The 20,178-nt window shown below is 39.8% G+C and overlaps 1 protein-coding gene across 1 annotated transcript in view; it reads right to left on the bottom strand.

The window, feature by feature from the left end:
• The window catches only part of fscn2b (fascin actin-bundling protein 2b, retinal), a 45,370-nt gene that overhangs the window by 12,414 nt on the left and 12,778 nt on the right, over positions 1-20,178 (bottom strand). The window contains exons 2-3 of the mRNA XM_043714779.1: positions 5,356-5,512; positions 2,996-3,117 (exon numbers count right to left, since the gene is read on the bottom strand). Coding sequence (XP_043570714.1) covers positions 2,996-3,117; positions 5,356-5,512 — 279 coding nt within the window. The remainder of the gene's footprint in view (positions 1-2,995; positions 3,118-5,355; positions 5,513-20,178) is intronic.

Raw genomic sequence — 20,178 nt, 5'->3', positions numbered from 1 at the left:
GTGGTGGAGGCTGGTACAATTGCAACATTTAAGAGGCATTTGGATGGGTATATGAATAGGAAAGGTTTGGAGGGATATGGGCCGGGTGCTGGCAGGTGGGACTAGATTGGGTTGGGATATCTGGTCGGCATGGACGGGTTGGACCAAAGGGTTTGTTTCCATGCTGGACATCTCTATGACTCTATGAAGTTTAGAAAGGACTTTTAACAATCAAAATTCCTCTGTATGTATTTTTATAGTTCCCTGCAATTAAATCTCATATGAAGTTTAAATTGTACATATTTAATGTAAGTTATTTGTATATTGATTTACAAAACCTATTATTGCTTTCCGTTGTTTCTTGATAAATAATTCTACAGTTAAAGCATAAGTCACATTCTAAAACATTCAAGTTATTGAGATTCTAATCTTCATGCTTTGAAACACATGTTTAAGGTGATGATTTTGAAACTTAATTAAGAACAATCACGTGTGAAACCAAGTAGTAATTGTGATTGTTATATGAATACTGTTGTAAGTTAGATGTGGTCAACATATCTTGCGCATCAAACAAAAAACAATTTCTTCTGGAATCTCAGATTGTGAATGATATTTTGGTTCTAATAATAAGGGATGAGCTAATTGAGTTTAAATTGGATTTGGAATCCTTATTGTAGCACCTCATTAAATCTTTTCCCCTGAAATTGCACTGTTAGTGCCCAATATGTTTGCATTTTCATGAATTACTGGCCTATCATTTGAATGAGGAAATGACCTGTTCAAGTCTTAACTGAAATAACTGTCACCAAGTCAACCTCTATTTACATGCGCATAGCACTTGACACTGATCCAGCTTCCTGACAGCCAGCTCTCGGAATGAACAGATCCTCTGACATGCGTGTTTATATCTGTCAGTCAAGATTCCCTGACCTACCAGGTTAACAGCCTGGGGACGTAGGCCTATTCTTTCTCTTGTGGCTTTTTCTGGGGTGTTTTCACAGCGTAAATGGTTCCTCTGACTCAGCCTCAGATACAGACCGTATGTACCAGGTCATAGCCCGCCTCTTGCGTTCATGAGAAGAGTCAACTCAGGTGTCTTACGACTTTTGGAATAAACGAGCGAAGCACCTGAGAGTGGTAACTGAACCAGCTACTTTTCAAATGAGACTGGAACTTAATATGTAAAAGTTCCCTGGTATAGGTTCTCAGTCTAGCTGAGGTCTTATGTAATCTTAAGGGTTGAAGTCCATAGCGAATTTTGTTAAAGACTGGTTCTGCAGTCACTGATACCATGCTGGTATCAACCTCCATTAGAAGCAGGTGACCATTTAACCAGACGTTTGTTTTGATTGGTTCTGATCTGGATGTTGCTAAGCAATTTCACTGTTCCTAACCAGCTATAGGTGGGCCTTCCAGGGTATGCATTCTCCTGGAAGTGGCTGAGGAGTTCTCTTAATCAATTCAGGCCAACTGGGACTCTTCGGCTGTTTTTGTTCACATACCAGCAGCAACTACAATGGCTGGCAGGTGCGGATCCTGAGGAAAATGTTAACCGTTTGGCCGAGGTTTAGCTTTGTTTTGGGTTTTGCTGTGGGCTGACTGATAGTTCCTCTGTTCAGGATATGTGCTGAGTGAGGCTATGCAATTACCTTCACTCAAATAGTGTTCCCCAAGCTCAGTCGAAAAGGTGAGGGTGTCCACTTCCGTTGGAATACCTTGTAAATTATATACTCCACTTGCTGCATTTTCCAATGACAAAGCCAGATGCTGTGCTCACTTGATGTTCAGTTGGGCTTCAGCTAGTAGGTGCTTTTGCATAGATACATCATTAATCCCACATACCAAACGGTCTCTCTGCATCTCACTAAGGGTTAAACCAAAGTCACATTCTTTTGCCAGCCAACTTAACCTCGTCAAAAATCCCAACATGGATTTCCTTGGTTCTTGAGCTGCCAAGTAAAACCAATAGCATCTCAGAATTAGAGGAGGCTTGGGGTCATAATATTCTTTAACTAAATCCATCAAATGTTGAAAGGTTTCAGCATCTGTTAGATTAGATTAGATTACTTACAGTGTAGAAACAGGCCCTTCGGCCCAACAAGTCCACACCGAAGTCCACCCGCCGAAGCGCAACCCACCCATATCCCTACATTTACCCCTTTTAACCTAACACTACAGGCAATTTAGCAGGGCCAATTCACCTGACGCGCACATCTTTGTGACTGTGGGAGGAAACCGGAGCACCCGGAGGAAACCCACACAGACACGGGGAGAATGTGCAAACTCCACACAGTCAGTCGCCTGAGTCGGGAATTGAACCCGGGTCTCTGGCGCTGTGAGGCAGCAGTGCTAACCAATGTGCCACCGTGCCGCCCACAGGAAGTGTTACCTCAGGAAGTGTTAGGCTCCTAATAATCGAAAAAGCTGTTGGCCCACAAGCTGTCAGGAGAATTACTCATTGTTTTTCATCTGCTGCAATGTCATTTGCACAAGAAAAATAATGCATTCTTTCCATATACTGGACCAGTCTTCGATGGCAGGATTGAATGTCAAGCTTCCCAAATAATGGCTTGATGCCAGAAATGCTTAAAAGCGAATTTCTTCAGGAATATATTATTTTCTTTCATTGCCACTGAAATAACCCCACAGAGGCCGGTAGCCTATCACCAAATCACTCTGTATTTAAATATGCATAGTGCTTGACACTGGTCTAGTTTCCTCAGAGTCTGCTCTCAGAATTCCTGTTTCTATCTGTCAAATAGCGCACCCTGATTGGGGCTGTTAACCTGGTCCAATCAGGGAACTCATATTCTATGAGGTCTACCTGGCTGGCCTTGTTACAATCACTAAAATAATTTTGTTACACAAAACCCTTTAATGTGAATAGTTTAATCCCAATAGGCATGACTAAGAATTATTTGGCATTGGTACATGGTAGTTACTGAAAATAACACAATTAAACCCATCCATCTGCAGCTCAGCTTTTTAAAGTTTCTTTCAATCTGGATTAACTCACCCACTGAATCACTCACTGATGCAAGATGTCCATTTTTCTTTGTAGAAATATATTTGCCATTGTTAGCCTTGATTGCTATTCTTCGTTCACGCCATTCAATTTCAAACATACAGTTGGCATCTCTGGATTAGAAAGAGGAAAATAATCTGTTCAGAGAATTGGTCATCTTCTCAGCAGTCATCTCTCACTGAAGCTAAAATGTACACCATTTCTGTGTACATTAAAGTATTCATTAAAGTTAAGTAAGGTGCATATTACAAACTCTACATTGTGACCAGCCCACATTACAATTATATGTAACATTACACATGTAATAACTGTAACACAATCAACATTATGTGATTCAAGCCTGGTGAGATAGTGGGAATGACATTGTGGGAATGATTTCGATGACAAGTGAGTGATATTTTGTTCACAGGGTTTGGAAACAAAATGACAAAACGCATAGTGATTATGGCAATAACATAAATGCACTTTGGGACATAATTCACGCTTTGGAGTTCATTCAGAATTTAGGTTGTTAAGTAAAATAGGCATTACCTGCCTGTTCTATATCTCACTGAATTTTATTCCCACTGATTAACAATTATTACTTCCATTCCTGTCCTGAATTTGTGAAAGGTGTTGTACAAAGGAAATATTTTATTTTACTGATTGGCTCTCTTTCTTCCACTCCTATATCATTATTAACTTTAATTTACACCTCCAGCAATTAGGATTGACTTCTCCAATTAGCTCTTTCCAGGCCTCACTTCAAGTTCCCTTTGCAAATCCATAGATACACCAGAATTCCATTGCCCATGTTCTCTACTGTGTGGACTACTGCATGTTATGTGTTCATTCTTTGTTCAGCTCTACTGGTGATCTGTAATCCTGTAAACCTCATTCTGAATATCTTCGATCAAAGCGATGTTCCTTTAACTATATGATTCTGCTTGGAACTTGTCTCCTCTGACTCTACATAACTGTTTGCCCCTTTTCGTCTGCTCCACTTATGGAGGTTGATCATAGAATCACTACTGCACTGCCCTCTTGAATCATTTCCCTCAAACACCAGAGGATGCGGTGGAGGCTGGTACAATTGCAACATTTAAGAGGCATTTGGATGGGTAGATGAATAGGAAAGGTTTGGAGGGATATGGGCCGGGTGCTGGCAGGTGGGACTAGATTGGGTTGGGATATCTGGTCGGCATGGACAGGTTGGACCGAAGGGTCTGTTTCTATGCTGTACATCTCTATGACTCTATGTTGCCATTATTTCTGACTTCAAACACCTGCCAGATGTGAAGTTCTTTGATCATTTGACAGATCGCACAAGTACACACACACAAATTGCGAGCAGGAGTAGGCCATTTAGCCTCTCATGCTTTTAGTGAGCTCTTGTGGTTAGGGGGACTGGGTGGGTGGGTGAGCTAAAAGGAACAAAATTCTCAGTGCATCAGAGAGCTGACTCCATCTTTCCAGCTTCCACATTTTCCTAACATAGAGCAGGAGGCTGGCACCTCATTGGCAGCAAGTGAGGGCATTTTAAATACTTTAGTCAAGGTGGGAGGCTCTGATTTAACCTGCTTTGTAGCCTTGACAGATTTTGCAGGTCTTGTGAAACCCAGCGGCTGAAGCAAGCCATGAAGTTGCAACTTTGTGGGCTAGGAGAAACAGGAGTCACCCCTTCCTGCTCCTCAAGCTCTTCTCTGTCTGATTACCCACCCCTCCCCAGGACTGGGGATTGGCCAGTCCCACAGACCAGATTTCCCCATTGGGAACACAGAATCATAGAATCATACAGCACAGGAACAGACCCTTTGGGCCAATTGACCATAATACCAAACTAAACTAATGCTACCTGCCTGTGCTTGGTCTATGACCCTCCAAACCTTTCTTATTCATGTACTTATCTAAATGTCTTTTAAACTTTGTGACTGTATGCACATCTGCCACTTCCTCTGGAAGTTCATTCCACATATGAACCACTCTCTTGAGTACAAATGTTGCCATCGTGCCATTTTCAAATCTTTCTCCTCTCAATTTAAAATAGTCTTGAAATTCCCCTGCCATTCACCTGATCTATAAGGTGCATACTTTGAAGTTGAAATTCTAGTGGCAAAGCTCCACAGCATTTATGCTGGTTTCTCAGTTACACAATCTATCCCAGGAAATATTCCAGCTGGTGTTTCGATGCTCCTGGCAAGGCTTTGAGAGTTAATATTTGGGCTGGTGTGTAAATGGCTGGTTCAAATGTAGAGGTGGACACTGTCAATGGGTTTTGTGAGCTAACTGAGCAATACAATAGTGACCAGTCTAAGTTTATAATACTTTACACTATAACAAAAAATGTATTTTGAATGATTCAGGTAACTTGCATTTCAGAAGCAGTGCATTGGATTCCTCCATGATTCACCAATGTCCAGAAATGCCCTGTATGTGCACGTAAGATGCATTTTTTAGTTTCTTTGTTTATTTCCATTTGATAAGTTTCCTGATCTGTTTCTTCATCCTGATTGGCTGAGATATTGATACCTGACCAGAAAGAAAAATACTGTGATTAAAATAATGATCTGGTTAGAAATTTCCGATAGCTGACAGGTGAAAAAACTGGTTCATTTTTTTCCTGGACATTTGCTTGGTCACAACCATTCAGTGTTGTGGGATCATAACTAACAAAAGATGATTACAGCAGATACATTTAAGAATACACTTTGTGAGAGAAAGGAATTGAAGTATATCTTGGAAGAACCAGAAAAAATATAAGGTGCATTTGTACCATGAACAGTGGCATGCTATAAAATTCAATGTAAAAGGTTAAATAATTGATTTGTTAAACAATTTTATTTGCATTCTTCAGAGCAACAGTATCAGTGATTGGTTTGAAAATATCAAATCTAGCATGGGAGGTATAAATGTATACTTTCTCTCTTTTTGTATCCTTCACTGACTCCTCAAAGCCTGTCCTCCATCTACTGTATAAGGCACAAGTCAGGTATCTAATGGAATACTCCCCATTTGCCTGGATGGGTGCAGCTCCAACACCACTCAAAAAGCTTTATACCATCCAGGCCTTTATTGGCACCATATCCACAAGCATCCACCACCAACGCTCAGCGTATACCACCTCCAAGATGCACAATAGAAGTTCAGCAAAGATCTTTAGAAAGCATCTTCCAAAGCCATGACCGCTTCCATTTAGAAGGCCAAGGGCATCAGATAGAGAGGAAACATTACCACCTGCAAGTTCCTCTCCAAGTCACTCACCATCCTGATTTGGAAATATTGAATCATAGAATCCCTATAGTCTGCAAGCAGCCATTGAGTCCATACTGAGCCTCTGAAGAGCATCCCAACCAGACCCACCCACTCCCCCCCCCCAATCCTATACCCATATTTCCCATGACTAATGCACTTGATATGCACATCCTTGAATACTATGGACAATTTAGCATGGCCAAACCATCTAACCTGCACATCTTTGGACTGTGGGAGAAAACCCATACAGACATGGGGAGAATGTGCAAAATCCACACAGGCAATCGCCTAAGGTGGAATTGAACCTGGGTCCCTAATGCTGTGAGGCAGCAGTGCTAGCCAATGGGCCACCATACAACCCTATATCGCTGTTGCTGGGTCAAAATCCTGGAATTCCTTCACTAAGGGCATTGTGTGGCAACCTACAGCACGTGGCCAACAGCTCACCACCACGGGCAACTATGGATGGACAATAAACGTTGGCCAGCCAGAGACAGTCACATCCTATGATTGAATAAATGAAATTAAATTCTACATGGCAAACTAGTCATTCAGCCAACTGAGCTAAACAAGCCTCCAAGCTGAAGTTACACACTCTCTGGTACAGCCTAATTGATCAATCAGGGAAATAGAAAGTGTGAATCTTTCTTCAAATAAATGATTACTTGAAAAAGAAACACAGGAGGAGGGGAAATTAATCTTGAACATTAACATAGAGAGTTTCAATGTCAGCTGCCCATCACATTCCACTTTTGGGATTTAGATGCTTTAACTTCACCAGAACTGAATGGTGATGGGAATGTATAAGAGGTGAGCCCTTGTATCTAACTCCAGACTCAGTGGTGGCACCCTTATCTCTGAAGTTTGTAGGTGTGTAATCCACTCCATAGAAAATAATCTAAAGGAAATCATCGCTACTGAAGAAATGGCTGATTCACTAGTAGTGCTATCTTTGTGCTATACATGGTCAAAGTAAGGTCCTGTCAGGCAAGTGTTAAACATCCTATTCAAAGAAGAGCAGAAGCATTTTCCAGGTCAACATCAGAAAGTAGATTCTCTGCTCATCCCATTCTCATTTGTGGGACCTTCTCATGTACAGATTGATTGTGTCATGCCCCAGTCTCTGCCTGAGGGTCACCTCATTCCCTTTGTGCATTGTATACCACTCCCCTGCCTCAAGGGAGATCAAAAGGAACATTTCAGAATGCTGTAGAAACAATGCCACTCGCTGAAACCAAACCAAAAGGTATTATCAAACTGAATGGATTATTCAAAGGCGGAAAGTCTGGCTGTTTCAAATTCTCAAGATGTTAAACCTACAGCCAGAATATGTACTCAATGTAACCAGTCCCTTATTTGGAAAAGGACTTTGAATTTGTCAAAGGTCACTTGATGAGACAGCTATGTTTTCAGTCTGCTTTTGAAAGGAAAATTCCCAGCTCTGTGACCTCAATTTGGGAAAGACTGCTCAGCATTTTGGTTTGGAATTTACCTGTGAGTTGGACCAGGGCAAACCTGGAAAAGAGTGCAGTTCTACAGATCTGAGCAAGTATCAGGCCAGCATCCATTCATCAGCACAGTATGGAAAGATTAATACTACAGTAATAAAACCAAAACAGCCCTCCAGTCCACATCCATCTGTCACCTTCTCACATGCATTCCCTTTGCCCTATGCATGTCATTCATGACATCTCATGTCCCAATCCCCGTACCACAATTCCCTCCTACCCTACATGCAAGCTTGTGCTCCAGTACATGTCTTCCATGTTCTCCATACCTCCAATCCAATCCATGCTCCCAAACCATCCCCATCTCCATTTATAGCTCCATGCCACCTTAGTGCCAACATGCCAACTCATATTCCCCATCTGCCAACTCTTACCCTTCCCTTCCTCCCTCCATGCAGCTTATCCAGTACCCCACCCTTGTACCCACCATGGGAAAACCTGGGGAACCTGCTAACAGAATATACTGTGCCCATTACTCTTGTCACTATTTTAAAAAGTACACCCACATTGATAAAAACAATGAAATCTCTTGAACACCTTTCAATTAATGCCATCATCGGGTTCATGTCAACAGACAAATGGAAAAAGCTTTCTTCAAAATCTCTTGATATTTTGAAAGCCAAAGCCTAGCAGAGCTAAATCACTTGACAGGTTTGAATTTTTTTTGATGATTTGACATTTCTCTGACAACTTTAACAGTTCTGTGGCAGTTGTACAGTTCCAAGGGCGTATATACTTTCTGGGTACATTGGAGTATATTTCTAAAAATCCCAAAGGGTACCTGATACATCCCCCACCGCCCACCAAAGATGTTCCAGGGTTATATCAAAAGGTGTATCGTAACTCTATGATCCAAACAAATCCATAAAATGCAGAGCTGCTTTTAGAAAACACAAGGTTGCACACACTACACAGTCAAAATTCCATTTCAGTAGAGGCAGTTGATGATTTAAATGGCCTGTTGTCTCCATAAAATGCACATACATTAAAACTGAACTGACTCCACTCTCACCCTCTAACAACGGGAAATATTGTATTTGGAAGTGAGACTTCTTTAACAGTTAAACATTGAAAATGGGAGATCCTAACACAGAGAAGGATTTCCATTTAACCGGTCCCAGCTCGCTTGTAAACCTGGCTCCAGCTCAGCACCGCCCTCATGACCTGCCTATCTTCCTTTCCACCTATCCACTTCACCCTCCTCTCTGACTTATCACCTTCATCCCCACCTCCATTCACCCATTGTACTCTATGCTACTTTCTCCCCACCCCCACGCCCCTCTCATTTATCTCTCCACTCTGCAGGCACCCTGCCTCTATTCTTGATGAAGGGCTTTTGCCCGAAATGTTGATTTTCCGGCTCCTCGGATGCTGCCTGACCTGCTGTGCTTTTCCAGCACCACTCTAATCTAGACTCTGGTTTCCAGCATCTGCAGTCCTTGTTTTTATCCTGTAAATTCAGCTACAAGAGATCTAATTGCTTACTGAGAATCCTTTGCTTCAATAGATCTTCACTTCAATATTAAAATATTACCTTTACAAAGAAACTGCAGGCCTGCCCTGACAGAGAATGAGATTATTATGAGGTGAAGCTGTATTTTCTCTGCCACTTTTTTCTGGTTTTTTGTGTGTGACAGTGTGTGTAAGATGAGTGAGTGAATGATTGGTGATAAATTTGTGATAATAAATAACTTTGTCTTAAAACTAACAAAAGTTTGCTGCTGGAATTATTTAATTGGTACACACACTGAGGGGAAGAAAGCACACACCTCTCTCATCATAAAACGTGGTGATTACGGGCAGTAAGGATCAAATAAACTCTGTTTATTTGATGAATGGCACATTCCCATTCATTCCAACAGTTAATATACTTCACAAGTCATAGAATCACAGTATCACAGAATCCCTACAGTGTGGAAGTAGGCCATTTGGCCCATTAGGTCCACACTAACCCAACCCCCACACCCACCCTATATTCCTGCATTTCCCACCCACCTAACCTACACATTCCTGAACACTACAGGCAATTTATCTTGGCCAATCCGCCTAAGCTACACATCTTTGGGCTGTGGGAGGAAACTGGAACCCTTCATTGATTGTGAACTGCTTTGTAATGTCATGAGGACATGAAAGGCATATGAGTCCTAATCCATCCAGCAGTCTCTTCTGAATGTAAATGTGAGGGTGTTTGTAGATGATCACAGATATTTTCACAATGAAATGCTTTGCATGGAGCCTAGCACTATCTATGGAACTGTAATGTAACAATGAGCCAACACCTTCGGAACTTCAGGAAAGAAACAGGGAAATTTGGAGTAGAAATCTAAAGCAATTTTTGAATCAATGAACCTCCGAGCAGAAAGCAATCTATGATGTAAAATTCCAACTCCAACCACAGCCACTGCATATTTCAATACAAGGTCTTATGAACATTTTTTCTGCCCAATTCAATGGGAAAACTCTCTTTTTGCACTTTGCCTTAAATTATAGATCTTTTTAGCCAATCATACAGTGTAGAAGAGGCTCTTTGGCCCATCAGGTCTGCACCGATATGTTAGAAACACTAGATCATCAACCTAATCCTAAATTACCAGCACTTGGTCCATGGCCCTGAGGGGTACTTATTGTCAGTGGAAGTATCTGCAGTCCTGTTCACAGCCGTTGCTGGACCACCCTGTCCCAACATCATTGCAATAGAGAAAACATATTTGTTGTGTATTTAAGAAGGTGGTTGAGTAAAAGGAAACTAAATTCAGAGTGTAAATCAAAAAAGAATCATTACATTCTGATTTTATTTCTACCTGAGTGGAGAACAAATTTAGACAGAGTTTCAGTGACTTACTGTTCAAAATCATTGAAAAAATATATAGTATATTGCATTGTGTCATATTTTTAGTAAAATGCTGTTTAAAGCACAGTATTGTGGGAATAGCAGGCCAGTGCTTATAATAGTTGCTAATAACTTGTTTGCTGTTTCCTCAGATGTTAGAAACAGAACCATGGAAAACAATGAAAGGAACCAGTCTGATAAACAGTGGGTCTAGGGGAAGATTAATTGTTGTTGTTCCAATCATTCCATCACATAATTCATAAAGCACAAGTGGTAAAACCACTGGCTGAAGAGAGTTGGGCCATGACTAACTGAAAATATTTAACAGCTGGTTGTTGAGATCATTATAAGGAGACTTTGTGTCGGCAATTTTACAAGTGTGTTTTGTTCTGGGCAAATCCAAGATTACTACATGATCACTCGATTGTTTATTTATATTGCACCTTTCAGCTTCAGTCTCAGTCCATGCTGTCTGCAGTGCAGACTTGTAGAATTGTCCTCAATATTTGATTGTAAGACACAAAGAAAACTGTGTTGTTCCAAGCCACTTGTCCGAAATTTATTTTAATAAGCAAGTCAGAGGGCCTGTGCATTCTTTAATGTTAGCTATTCTGTTGCCATGACAAGGACTGTTCTGATGCAGGATCATTGCATTTTTCTTCAATTCAGTGACAATCTCCTAATGCTGAGCAGAGATGCTGCTGGGAACCCACTCTACCTCTTTAGTAAGGCCTGGCCCAAGAAGATTGATCAGAATCTGGATCTGGATGGTGGAGAAGGCTCACCCTGACCTTTCCCTGGTGGGGCAATGAACTTGGAAAAATTCAACATGATCACTCTTTCCTGATGAAGGGCTTCTGCCCGAAACATGGACTCTCCTGCTCCTCAGATGCTGCTTGACCTGCTGTGCTTTTCCTGTACCACACCTTTTGACTCTGATCTCCAGCATCTGCAGTCCTCACTTTCTTCTGATCACTCTTTGTGTTGACTGTGGCTTAGCAGGCAGCACTCTTTCAACTGAGTCAGATGGCTATGGGTTCAAGACAAACTCTAGGATCTGAGCAGAGCTTTCTAGGCTGATTCTCCAGTGCAATTCTAAGGGAATGCTGTATTATCATTTATGTAAATATCTGCCCTCTCAGGTCTATGCAAAAAATTCTGTGGCAGTGTTTTGAAGAAAAGCATGGGAGTTACCTTTGGTGTCCTGGCCAGTCAACATCACAAAAATATTAACTCATTATTTACCCATTGCTATTTGTGATGTCACTTTATGACACTACAACAGTGACTACATTTCAAAATAGTCTAATTGACTGTGAGGCACCTTGGGTCATTTGGTGTCTGTAAAAGCCACTATTACATGTAAGTCTTTCTTTTCTCAATTTGAGATCTGACAGAATTGTAAGTAAATCCAGTATTTTTTCTTCCCCTGTTAATTTGCTTGGTAAATTATTCCAACAATGTGTATATTTGTAAATATTTGCCTTAAGTTAATTACTAAGTGCTTTACATTTAAATGATCAGAAATACCCCTTAAGCTTGTGTTAGAGTAATAAACGGAGTTTATTTTATCCACTGTTTGAATTTATTACAATGATTAAGGTTGGTTTTAATAGATACAACAGTCTTTTCTCTTTGACCAATCTTTTGAGGGTTAAACAGAGATGATTTAAATAGTTAATGAGGTAAAGGGTTGTTAATCCTTACGTTAATGCTATGAGCAGGAAGTTGTCTCATTTACTCTACATTGCGTGCCAATGCTTGTAAGCCCATTACCTTCAGACAGAATCTGATGTGCAGTGCAAAATTATAATCATCTTCGTCATGGGAATAGATTATCTACTTTCTAATAGAAGGCGCAATGGAAATAGTTGGCCTATAAATCAGCGTATTGCTGGAAAGCCTTTTAGACTGGAAATCTCCTGATTGGTCATAGGTTAGCTAATCTGAAAACTAATTTCTTCATATGCCACACCTCAGGAAAATCCAGCAAACACTTACGATGAAAATTGAACATAAACGTTACACAGCCAAAATTACAGCCAACGCAATGCACACCAAATGAAAGAATGTTTGCTGGAAAAATACTTGATAATCTACAGGTGAACAGGTCGAAGATGCATGTCATCAAGTAATGATTTTGTGGGAGGGAAAATAGCTGATTGTATGGGCAATGCGGAGCACTGGGGTGCTAAGTGTATCTTAATGGATGAGAAAGGCATCATAACTCATGTATGACAAGTTGCTTGCTGGAAAATTTGTTTGTTGATGTGAAACAAAATGAAGAATATAACCTGCTGTTCAAGGTACTCTGATTCAGGTAAGCAATCACTGAGCAATTAGGGCTGGACATAAGCTACCTACAGTGATTAGCTTGATCTGCTCCCCATCTTCTCCTCCCACCCTGAACTAAATCCTGGCTTTATTCCTGTGACAAGTCTGGTTGAGTGTCGACAGAAGTCATCGTCTATGTGGTTGGCGGATCTACCTGTGTTCAAACTTACAAATTCAGCAATTTGCAACTGCAGTTCCAAGCCCCTTAAACAGAATAACCTTGACCATTCAACAACAGCTTTCTGTTTTTGTTTCAAACATCATAATACTGTAGCTACTTTTGTAACTTGTGGTTAATGATAAGAACTAAACTAAATGAAAAGAGTAATGTAGTACTTCATTTAAACTGACACATTGTCAAATTGTAAGTGTGCAGCTTTGGATCAACAATTTGTAACTTGGCTAGGTGGCAAGAATGTTCATCTGTGTTGTGCAGGCTAGTAAGAGTTGTTTTCCTTCCACAGAGGTTTTCATTTTAACATCTTTCTTTAAAAAGCTTATTTTTGTTGTTGGGAGTTGCCAAGTCCAAAGCAGTCAGCTAAGAAACCTACAAATCGGCTGGTCACCAGATCTGCTCATCCCTGTACAATGTCTGTGAAGATAATTAAAGCAGATACTAGGGCCTTCATTTGCAAATACAGCCTAGGTGGCTGCCAGAAGCGTTTGAAAATTGACTTGACTCAACTTCAGTTCAATTGTCCTGAGTTTGGGGCCCATCACATTGTTTTGAATCCAGTAAAGTCAGCCCCATTTCCTCCTACAGTTTGTCATATACATGGGCTTCTAATGGGCATTTGGTAAAATTTTGTATAAGAGATTATTAGCGATGTGAAGTCAGAGTTAACCTTGTGATATAACTGGTAATTGGTTTAGCGATATGGGACAGGAGTAGGGATAAAAGCATTATATTCTGATTGGTGAAAAAAGATAAGTGGTGTTTCCTAAGACCTGTATTAGGGCCTCAGATTTTGATCATATATGAATACCTTAATCAGATGAAGGAATAGAGAGTTATTTATTCAATTTTGAAGATGATACTAGATGAGCAGGCATTGTGTCGATGATGCTGGAGGTTACAAAGGTTATACATTAAGTGACATAAAACAACTACACCAGATACAGTTCTGTGTAAAGGTCATTCACTTTGATCTGAGAAAGACAATTGGATATAGTTTTCCAATGGTGGAAGACCAAGAGCAGAGGAATTTGGGTGACAATGTGCACACTTGAGTGAAAGCAAAAGGTAATCAAAAAGGAATGCTGGTTTTTATTTCAAGGAAGTGATGCTTCAATCATACTGAACTGGGTTATGCTGTTCAATTATTGGCACTGAATCTTTAGGAATACATATTAACTTCAGAGGGGGCATAATGCAAAGTTAGCAGTTACACCGAGATTTAAAAGGTTAAATTAAGAGGGAATATTGCAAAAATGTAATTTGTACAATTACGTTAAAAAAATTGAGGATGATCACGTCAAGGTGTTTAAAATTATAAAAGGATAGAAAAGAGTAAATGCAGAGAAATGATTTCCTTTGCTGGGGAATCAGGAAGAAAGGGCTTGGTCCTAAAATTAGTGCTAGGCAATGTAAGATAGGAAACCAGGTCACATATCACACAGAAGGCAGTAAAAATATGGAACACTTCTCATTAAAAAAATCTATGGATGCTGGATTAATTGTAATGTTTAAGACAACTGATAAGAGTTTTGTGAGAAAAAGGCAATGAATGTGCAGCAAAGGCAACAAGATAGAATTGAGGTACAAATCAGCCAAGATCTATCTGAACTGCAGATCAGACTAAGGGGCTGAATGGCCTGTATCTGTGAATTAAAATGTCCAGTCCCTCTGACTGTAGGATTTTCTGGATATAAGAGAGCTTTGGGAATAGGTTTTCATCAAACAGTTATACTGATAAATCATTCAATGTTCAGAGATCCCCAAAGATTCTGAGGTGTATGATGTAAAAGATTCCTCTTGTTCAGAGGTTTTCCAACCAAGTGTTATAATACTTCCTCAGTGTAATTGTTAGACGATTCTTGTCGAGAAGGGTTTAATCATATAAACAGGAAAAGCCATTTGTTTTTGTCATGCTTCAATACCCTATGGATATAATTTTGCAATTCTTAAAGGAAAATTGAATCCACATTCTAACACACTACATTACAGATCAGCATGAGGCTCTACTATATATCTACTTAAAACAATTTTTTGTCTGTGGTATTCTAACAGGGGCATTAACAGGTTAAAATATTGGAGAGAACAAGCTTGAATGAGCACACTAAACATTTGTACAATGAACATCACTGACAGTAATTTGTACTGTATTATCTGCTTACTTCAAAAAGTAAAGGAAATGAAATTTTAAATTTGTTTTTATTATATGTGGAGATTAGATATTGCCATCCTATGGAGAAGAAGCAAGTGATGAAGCTCTCCAACTATCACATGGTAGCACATGTGAATATTATTGTTTCCTTCAAACCTGTTCTCTACACATCAGACCAAGGCTCGACCATTAGCCAGGAGCAGTGTGATGAATTACAGTGCGTGACAAGAGTAGGAGGGTGCTGCAAAGTCAAGCAGTGATTTCTAAAGGAGCAAAAACAAACCACTCTATAAATTTCTAAAGAGCAATTCTCTTTTAATCATCGGTTTTTGTAATTTAATTGGCACAGACCTAAAAGCTATCAGACGGAATGTGGAAGATCAGCAACACAGAGTACCATTTACTTAAAAAAAGCACTCAGTGACATTGGACTGCAAAAATCCATGTTCTCAAAAGACTGTAGGTGATCACAAAATGGTTCATCATCATCCACTGTGACTCAGTGGGTATTGTTCCCTCTATGAAGCATTAAGTTATGGGCTTAAGTCCCAGTTCAGATCTTGAACAATGAAGTCAAGAATGACATTCTAGTGCAATACAGAAAGTGTGCTACACTGTTGGAGGTACTACCTTTTCAGGAGAAGTCAAACTGAGACATCAGGCAAATGTAAATGATTCGACAACACTATTTCGAAGCAGGGGAGTTTTCCCAATGCCCTGACCAAAATTTATCTCTGAAATAACATCATACAAAAAGAAAAGTGGTAATTAATACATTGCTGTTTGTAGGAACTTGCAATTAGCTGCTGCATTCCTTACATTACAACAGGGACTGCACTTCAGAACAGTTCTTCAATTATTTTGAAAAAACATTGCAACATCTGGTAGTTGTGAAAGGTACTGTATAAATGTAAGTCTTTCTTTTATTATTTTTCTTCCATGAACCAGAATGCTAGTCTTTGTAGGAATCACTAATTTGTTCCACCAGTGTCCATTGGGACAAATGAACCCATTCTGCCTCAATCATGGCTCCTAATCTCTGACTTAGTTCGTAAATAAACTAATATTGAAAAGTCCATGAGGGACTGTTATGACCAAATTAAGCTAGAATAATGCCAGAAGTAAAGACTAATAACAATTTTGTATTGGATACACTGAAGCAGAAAAAAAATTTAGAATTCTACAGCCATTAATGGGGCTGATTGTTGCATAAAATGCAATGGATTTCTAATCTTTCAAAGTTATATGAATTTTCTCATTATGAATCTGGTTGTAGGCCTGTTAAACTATTTAATGAATGAGTGTTGTTTTTACGCTAATATGTATGAAAAAGTGTAATTTTGAGTATTGGTTAAGTATTGAACTTTTGCATGTTCACTTTTTTACTTTTTACTTTTACATTTCTCAATTCACTGCAACCTCACCAGTCCAGAATTCTGTTCTGATGCACAGAGAATCAGTGTTTTTTTAAGCACTAATATTTTGAACAAAGCCATGCAACTCACAGCATCATTTAATATAGTTCCTTGGGAGAAGAAACACGAGTAATGCAGTTTTTAGATAAATAAAACAGCTTTATGGTGTTTTATCACTGTTACATGTTTCAGGTAAAAATCGCACAACACCAGGTTATAGTCCAACAGGTTTAATTGGAAGCACACTAGCTTTTGGAGCGACGCTCCTTCATCAGGTGATAGTGAAGGGCTCAATCCCTATCACCTGATGAAGGAGCGTCGCTCCGTAAGCTAGTGTGCTTCCAATTAAACCTGTTGGACTATAGCCTGGTGTTGTGTGATTTTTAACTTTGTACACCCCAGTCCAACATCTCCAAATCATGTTTCAGGAAAATGTCTTTCTTTGCAAGTTCTTACACTTGTATTTAGACATTCTAATGTCATTTTATAATCCATAAAATTCCAAAGTCCAGAATGATTTGTGCTCAAGTAGTCCACATTGGAGAGACAACAGTGCATGTCCCATCAGCTGGTTGAAGACGGTTACGGCATTGGAAGGAATGTTCACATCATGGCCTGAAAATGTGTTGCTGGAAAAGCGCAGCAGGTCAGGCAGCATCCAGGGAACAGGAGAATCGACGTTTCGGGCATAAGCCCTTCTTCAGGAATGCAGAAAGTGTGTCCAGCAGGCTAAGATAAAAGGTAGGGAGGAGGGACTTGGGGGAGGGGCGTCATCTATTGCATCCTCTGCACCCGATGTGGCTTCCTCTATATTGGGGAGTTAGGCCGCCTACTTGCGGAACGTTTCAGAGAACACCTCTGGGACCCGGACCAACCAACCCAACCACCCTGTGGCTCCTGCAATCTTCTTCCTGACCTCTCCGCCCCCACCCCAGTCTGACCTATCACCCTCACCTTGACCTCTTTCCACCTATTGCATTTCTGACGCCCCTCCCCCAAGTCCCTCCTCCCTACCTTTTATCTTAGCCTGCTGGACAAACCTTCCTCATTCCTGAAGAAGGGCTTATGCCCGAAACGTCGATTCTCCTGTTCCCTGGATGCTGCCTGCTGCGCTTTTCCAGCAACACATTTTCAGCTCTGATCTCCAGTATCTGCAGACCTCACTTTCTCCTCACATCATGGCCTGTCAGACTCTTAATCAGCTTGGTAATCTACCCATGGCCCCACTGTATTCTCCAAAGGAATAGGTTGAAAAGCATAAAAACCAGAACCAACAGGAATTATCCTTGTTTTAGACTATTATTTGAACCTTTTAAAACAAAATAGCAAGATGATGCAAAAGCATGAACAAATAAAATGACGTTCACAAGAAATGGGAAACAGGACCATAGTACTGTAGGCTCGATTCTCTTATCCACTGAACTCTATCAATACAACTCCACGCTGGGAGTGAAGATTTGTGATAGCTCATTTATTTTTTCCTTTGGCCCTCAAATGACAATGCATTTCCCAAATAAACATGAAGACAAGAGGCACCTTAGGGAAAGTTGATATGAGGAATCAAGGATGGAAGGGACCAGTTGAGAAATACAGAAAGCATTTGATAAATCCTTTCCCACTTTTTGTGAAAACATGCGTCACAGCAGGATGAATAGTTAGACTTACTGTGTACACTACATTATATGTGTACAATTTTATATTTTGTACAGTGTAAAAGCATTATAATGACAGGGCAGTTACAACTCATGCTGTGATGATGTGAGAGTTCCTAGATGGTTTCAGCATTTGCTGCATTCGCTAAAGCTCAAAGTAACTGTACATTAGGATCTGTGGGAGGTACACACAGGGGAGGTGGACAGCTTTCCAAGAGATGGTCTTCCCACTCATTCCATATTTCTTGTCATTTGCACCTCTGTAACATTAGGTGGAAGAAATGCCAGTGCATTTTGGTGTCTAGCATTTCTATGAATCACAGCAGGAAGGGATATAAGGAATACGAGCAGATGCAGGCTATTCAGCACACTGAGCATGCTCAGGCTTTCAAATAAGATCATGGATGACCTAATTATGGCCTTAACTCCACTACCCTGACAGCCCCTCATTATTCTTGACTTTTAGATCACAAGATATTGTCATCTTTTAAAAAGCTGCTATGCCCAATATATAGGGCATAGAGCAGAATTTTTCTTTTCTAATATAACAAATTATTATTCAACAAACACTCAGGCCATGCAAATTTCCCTCTTCTTAAATCTTCAACAACTGTCACAGATCAGCAGGTGGCAGAGATGAATTAGCCCCACTATTATGGCATAAGAGTGAAGGATTCAAGGAGAAAAGGCATCCAAACAAAATCCCTTCAGAGTGAGCTGAAGGACTGTGAAGGATTGGGCATGTTGCTGAGAGTATGGACTGTTTTCTGTCTTCCTACAGGTCTGCCTGTCCTCCATATTTCAATAAATAATTAATAGTCAAATCGATTTGTTAACAAGTCTATTGATCTTAATAACACAATGTCCACTTGGAAATACTGGCACGAAGAGACAGGTGGGAGAAGACTTTATAAAGGTCTACATGAACAGAAATCTCATTTGATTTAAAATAATTTGCTTGAAAGACAGCATGTTAGCAGAAAAGACATCTTCATATTTTGTGTGAAAGACCTTTGATCATGCTTTGTAAGTTGTTTCTCTTTAAAGATGCTGTCTGATCTATTGTGCATTTCAGCATTTTCTGACTTTGTTTAATTTTTGGAAAAAAACATTGGACTTAATTTGTTAATCTTAAATTACCATTTGTCAAGATAATGCAATATAATTTTAAATAATGAACCATCCCTTTTTGCACTACTTATTCCTAACATTAGTTCTACAAAATTGCAAGCAGATATATTTGTGAAATAATATATTAAGGGTGAATCTGTCACAACTCAACACCTGGTATATATTGTACAAAATTGGTCTTGCTGGTAAGTCATGCTCCTAGGTCTACAAGGGCACAACTATGGTTAGATATCTAATGAGTAATGAAGCAGATTTAGTTGAGTGCTCTTGTGGTGCTCCACTCTGAACCAGGAGGCCTCCGTTCCAATCCTGCTTGCTCCAGAGGTATATAATAACAATGATTCGGAAAATACAATGAAACAAGTTAGTGAGTTAAACTGAATAGGGGTGAGCACCTTGAGAATAGTGATCTTAAGCTTACACAACGTAAGATTTTACCTAGAAAGGAAAAGGTCAGCATTAGCACAGATTTTAAAAAGGTGAGGAATGAGTTTACCACAATAGGGTTAGTGAGATTAGCACACATATCTGTCGAATAACAATGGGAAGTCATGAGTTAATACATGCCACTAAAAATTATGGAAGCTGTTAGTCATTCACAATACCATGGATGAAAAATAAGATTAGAAACCATTTAAAATTGAAGATGAGGTCTATATGCACAATAGCAATAATTTTTTTTAAAATTGAGAAAAGTGAGAAAAAGGGAACAATAGTAGGATAAGAATGTTTGAAAGGAAATGAGT

This window comes from Chiloscyllium plagiosum, chromosome 24 (genome assembly GCF_004010195.1).
Source record: "Chiloscyllium plagiosum isolate BGI_BamShark_2017 chromosome 24, ASM401019v2, whole genome shotgun sequence".
Taxonomy (NCBI): Eukaryota; Metazoa; Chordata; class Chondrichthyes; order Orectolobiformes; family Hemiscylliidae; genus Chiloscyllium; species Chiloscyllium plagiosum.
This window is presented reverse-complemented; position numbering and strand designations above follow the sequence as displayed.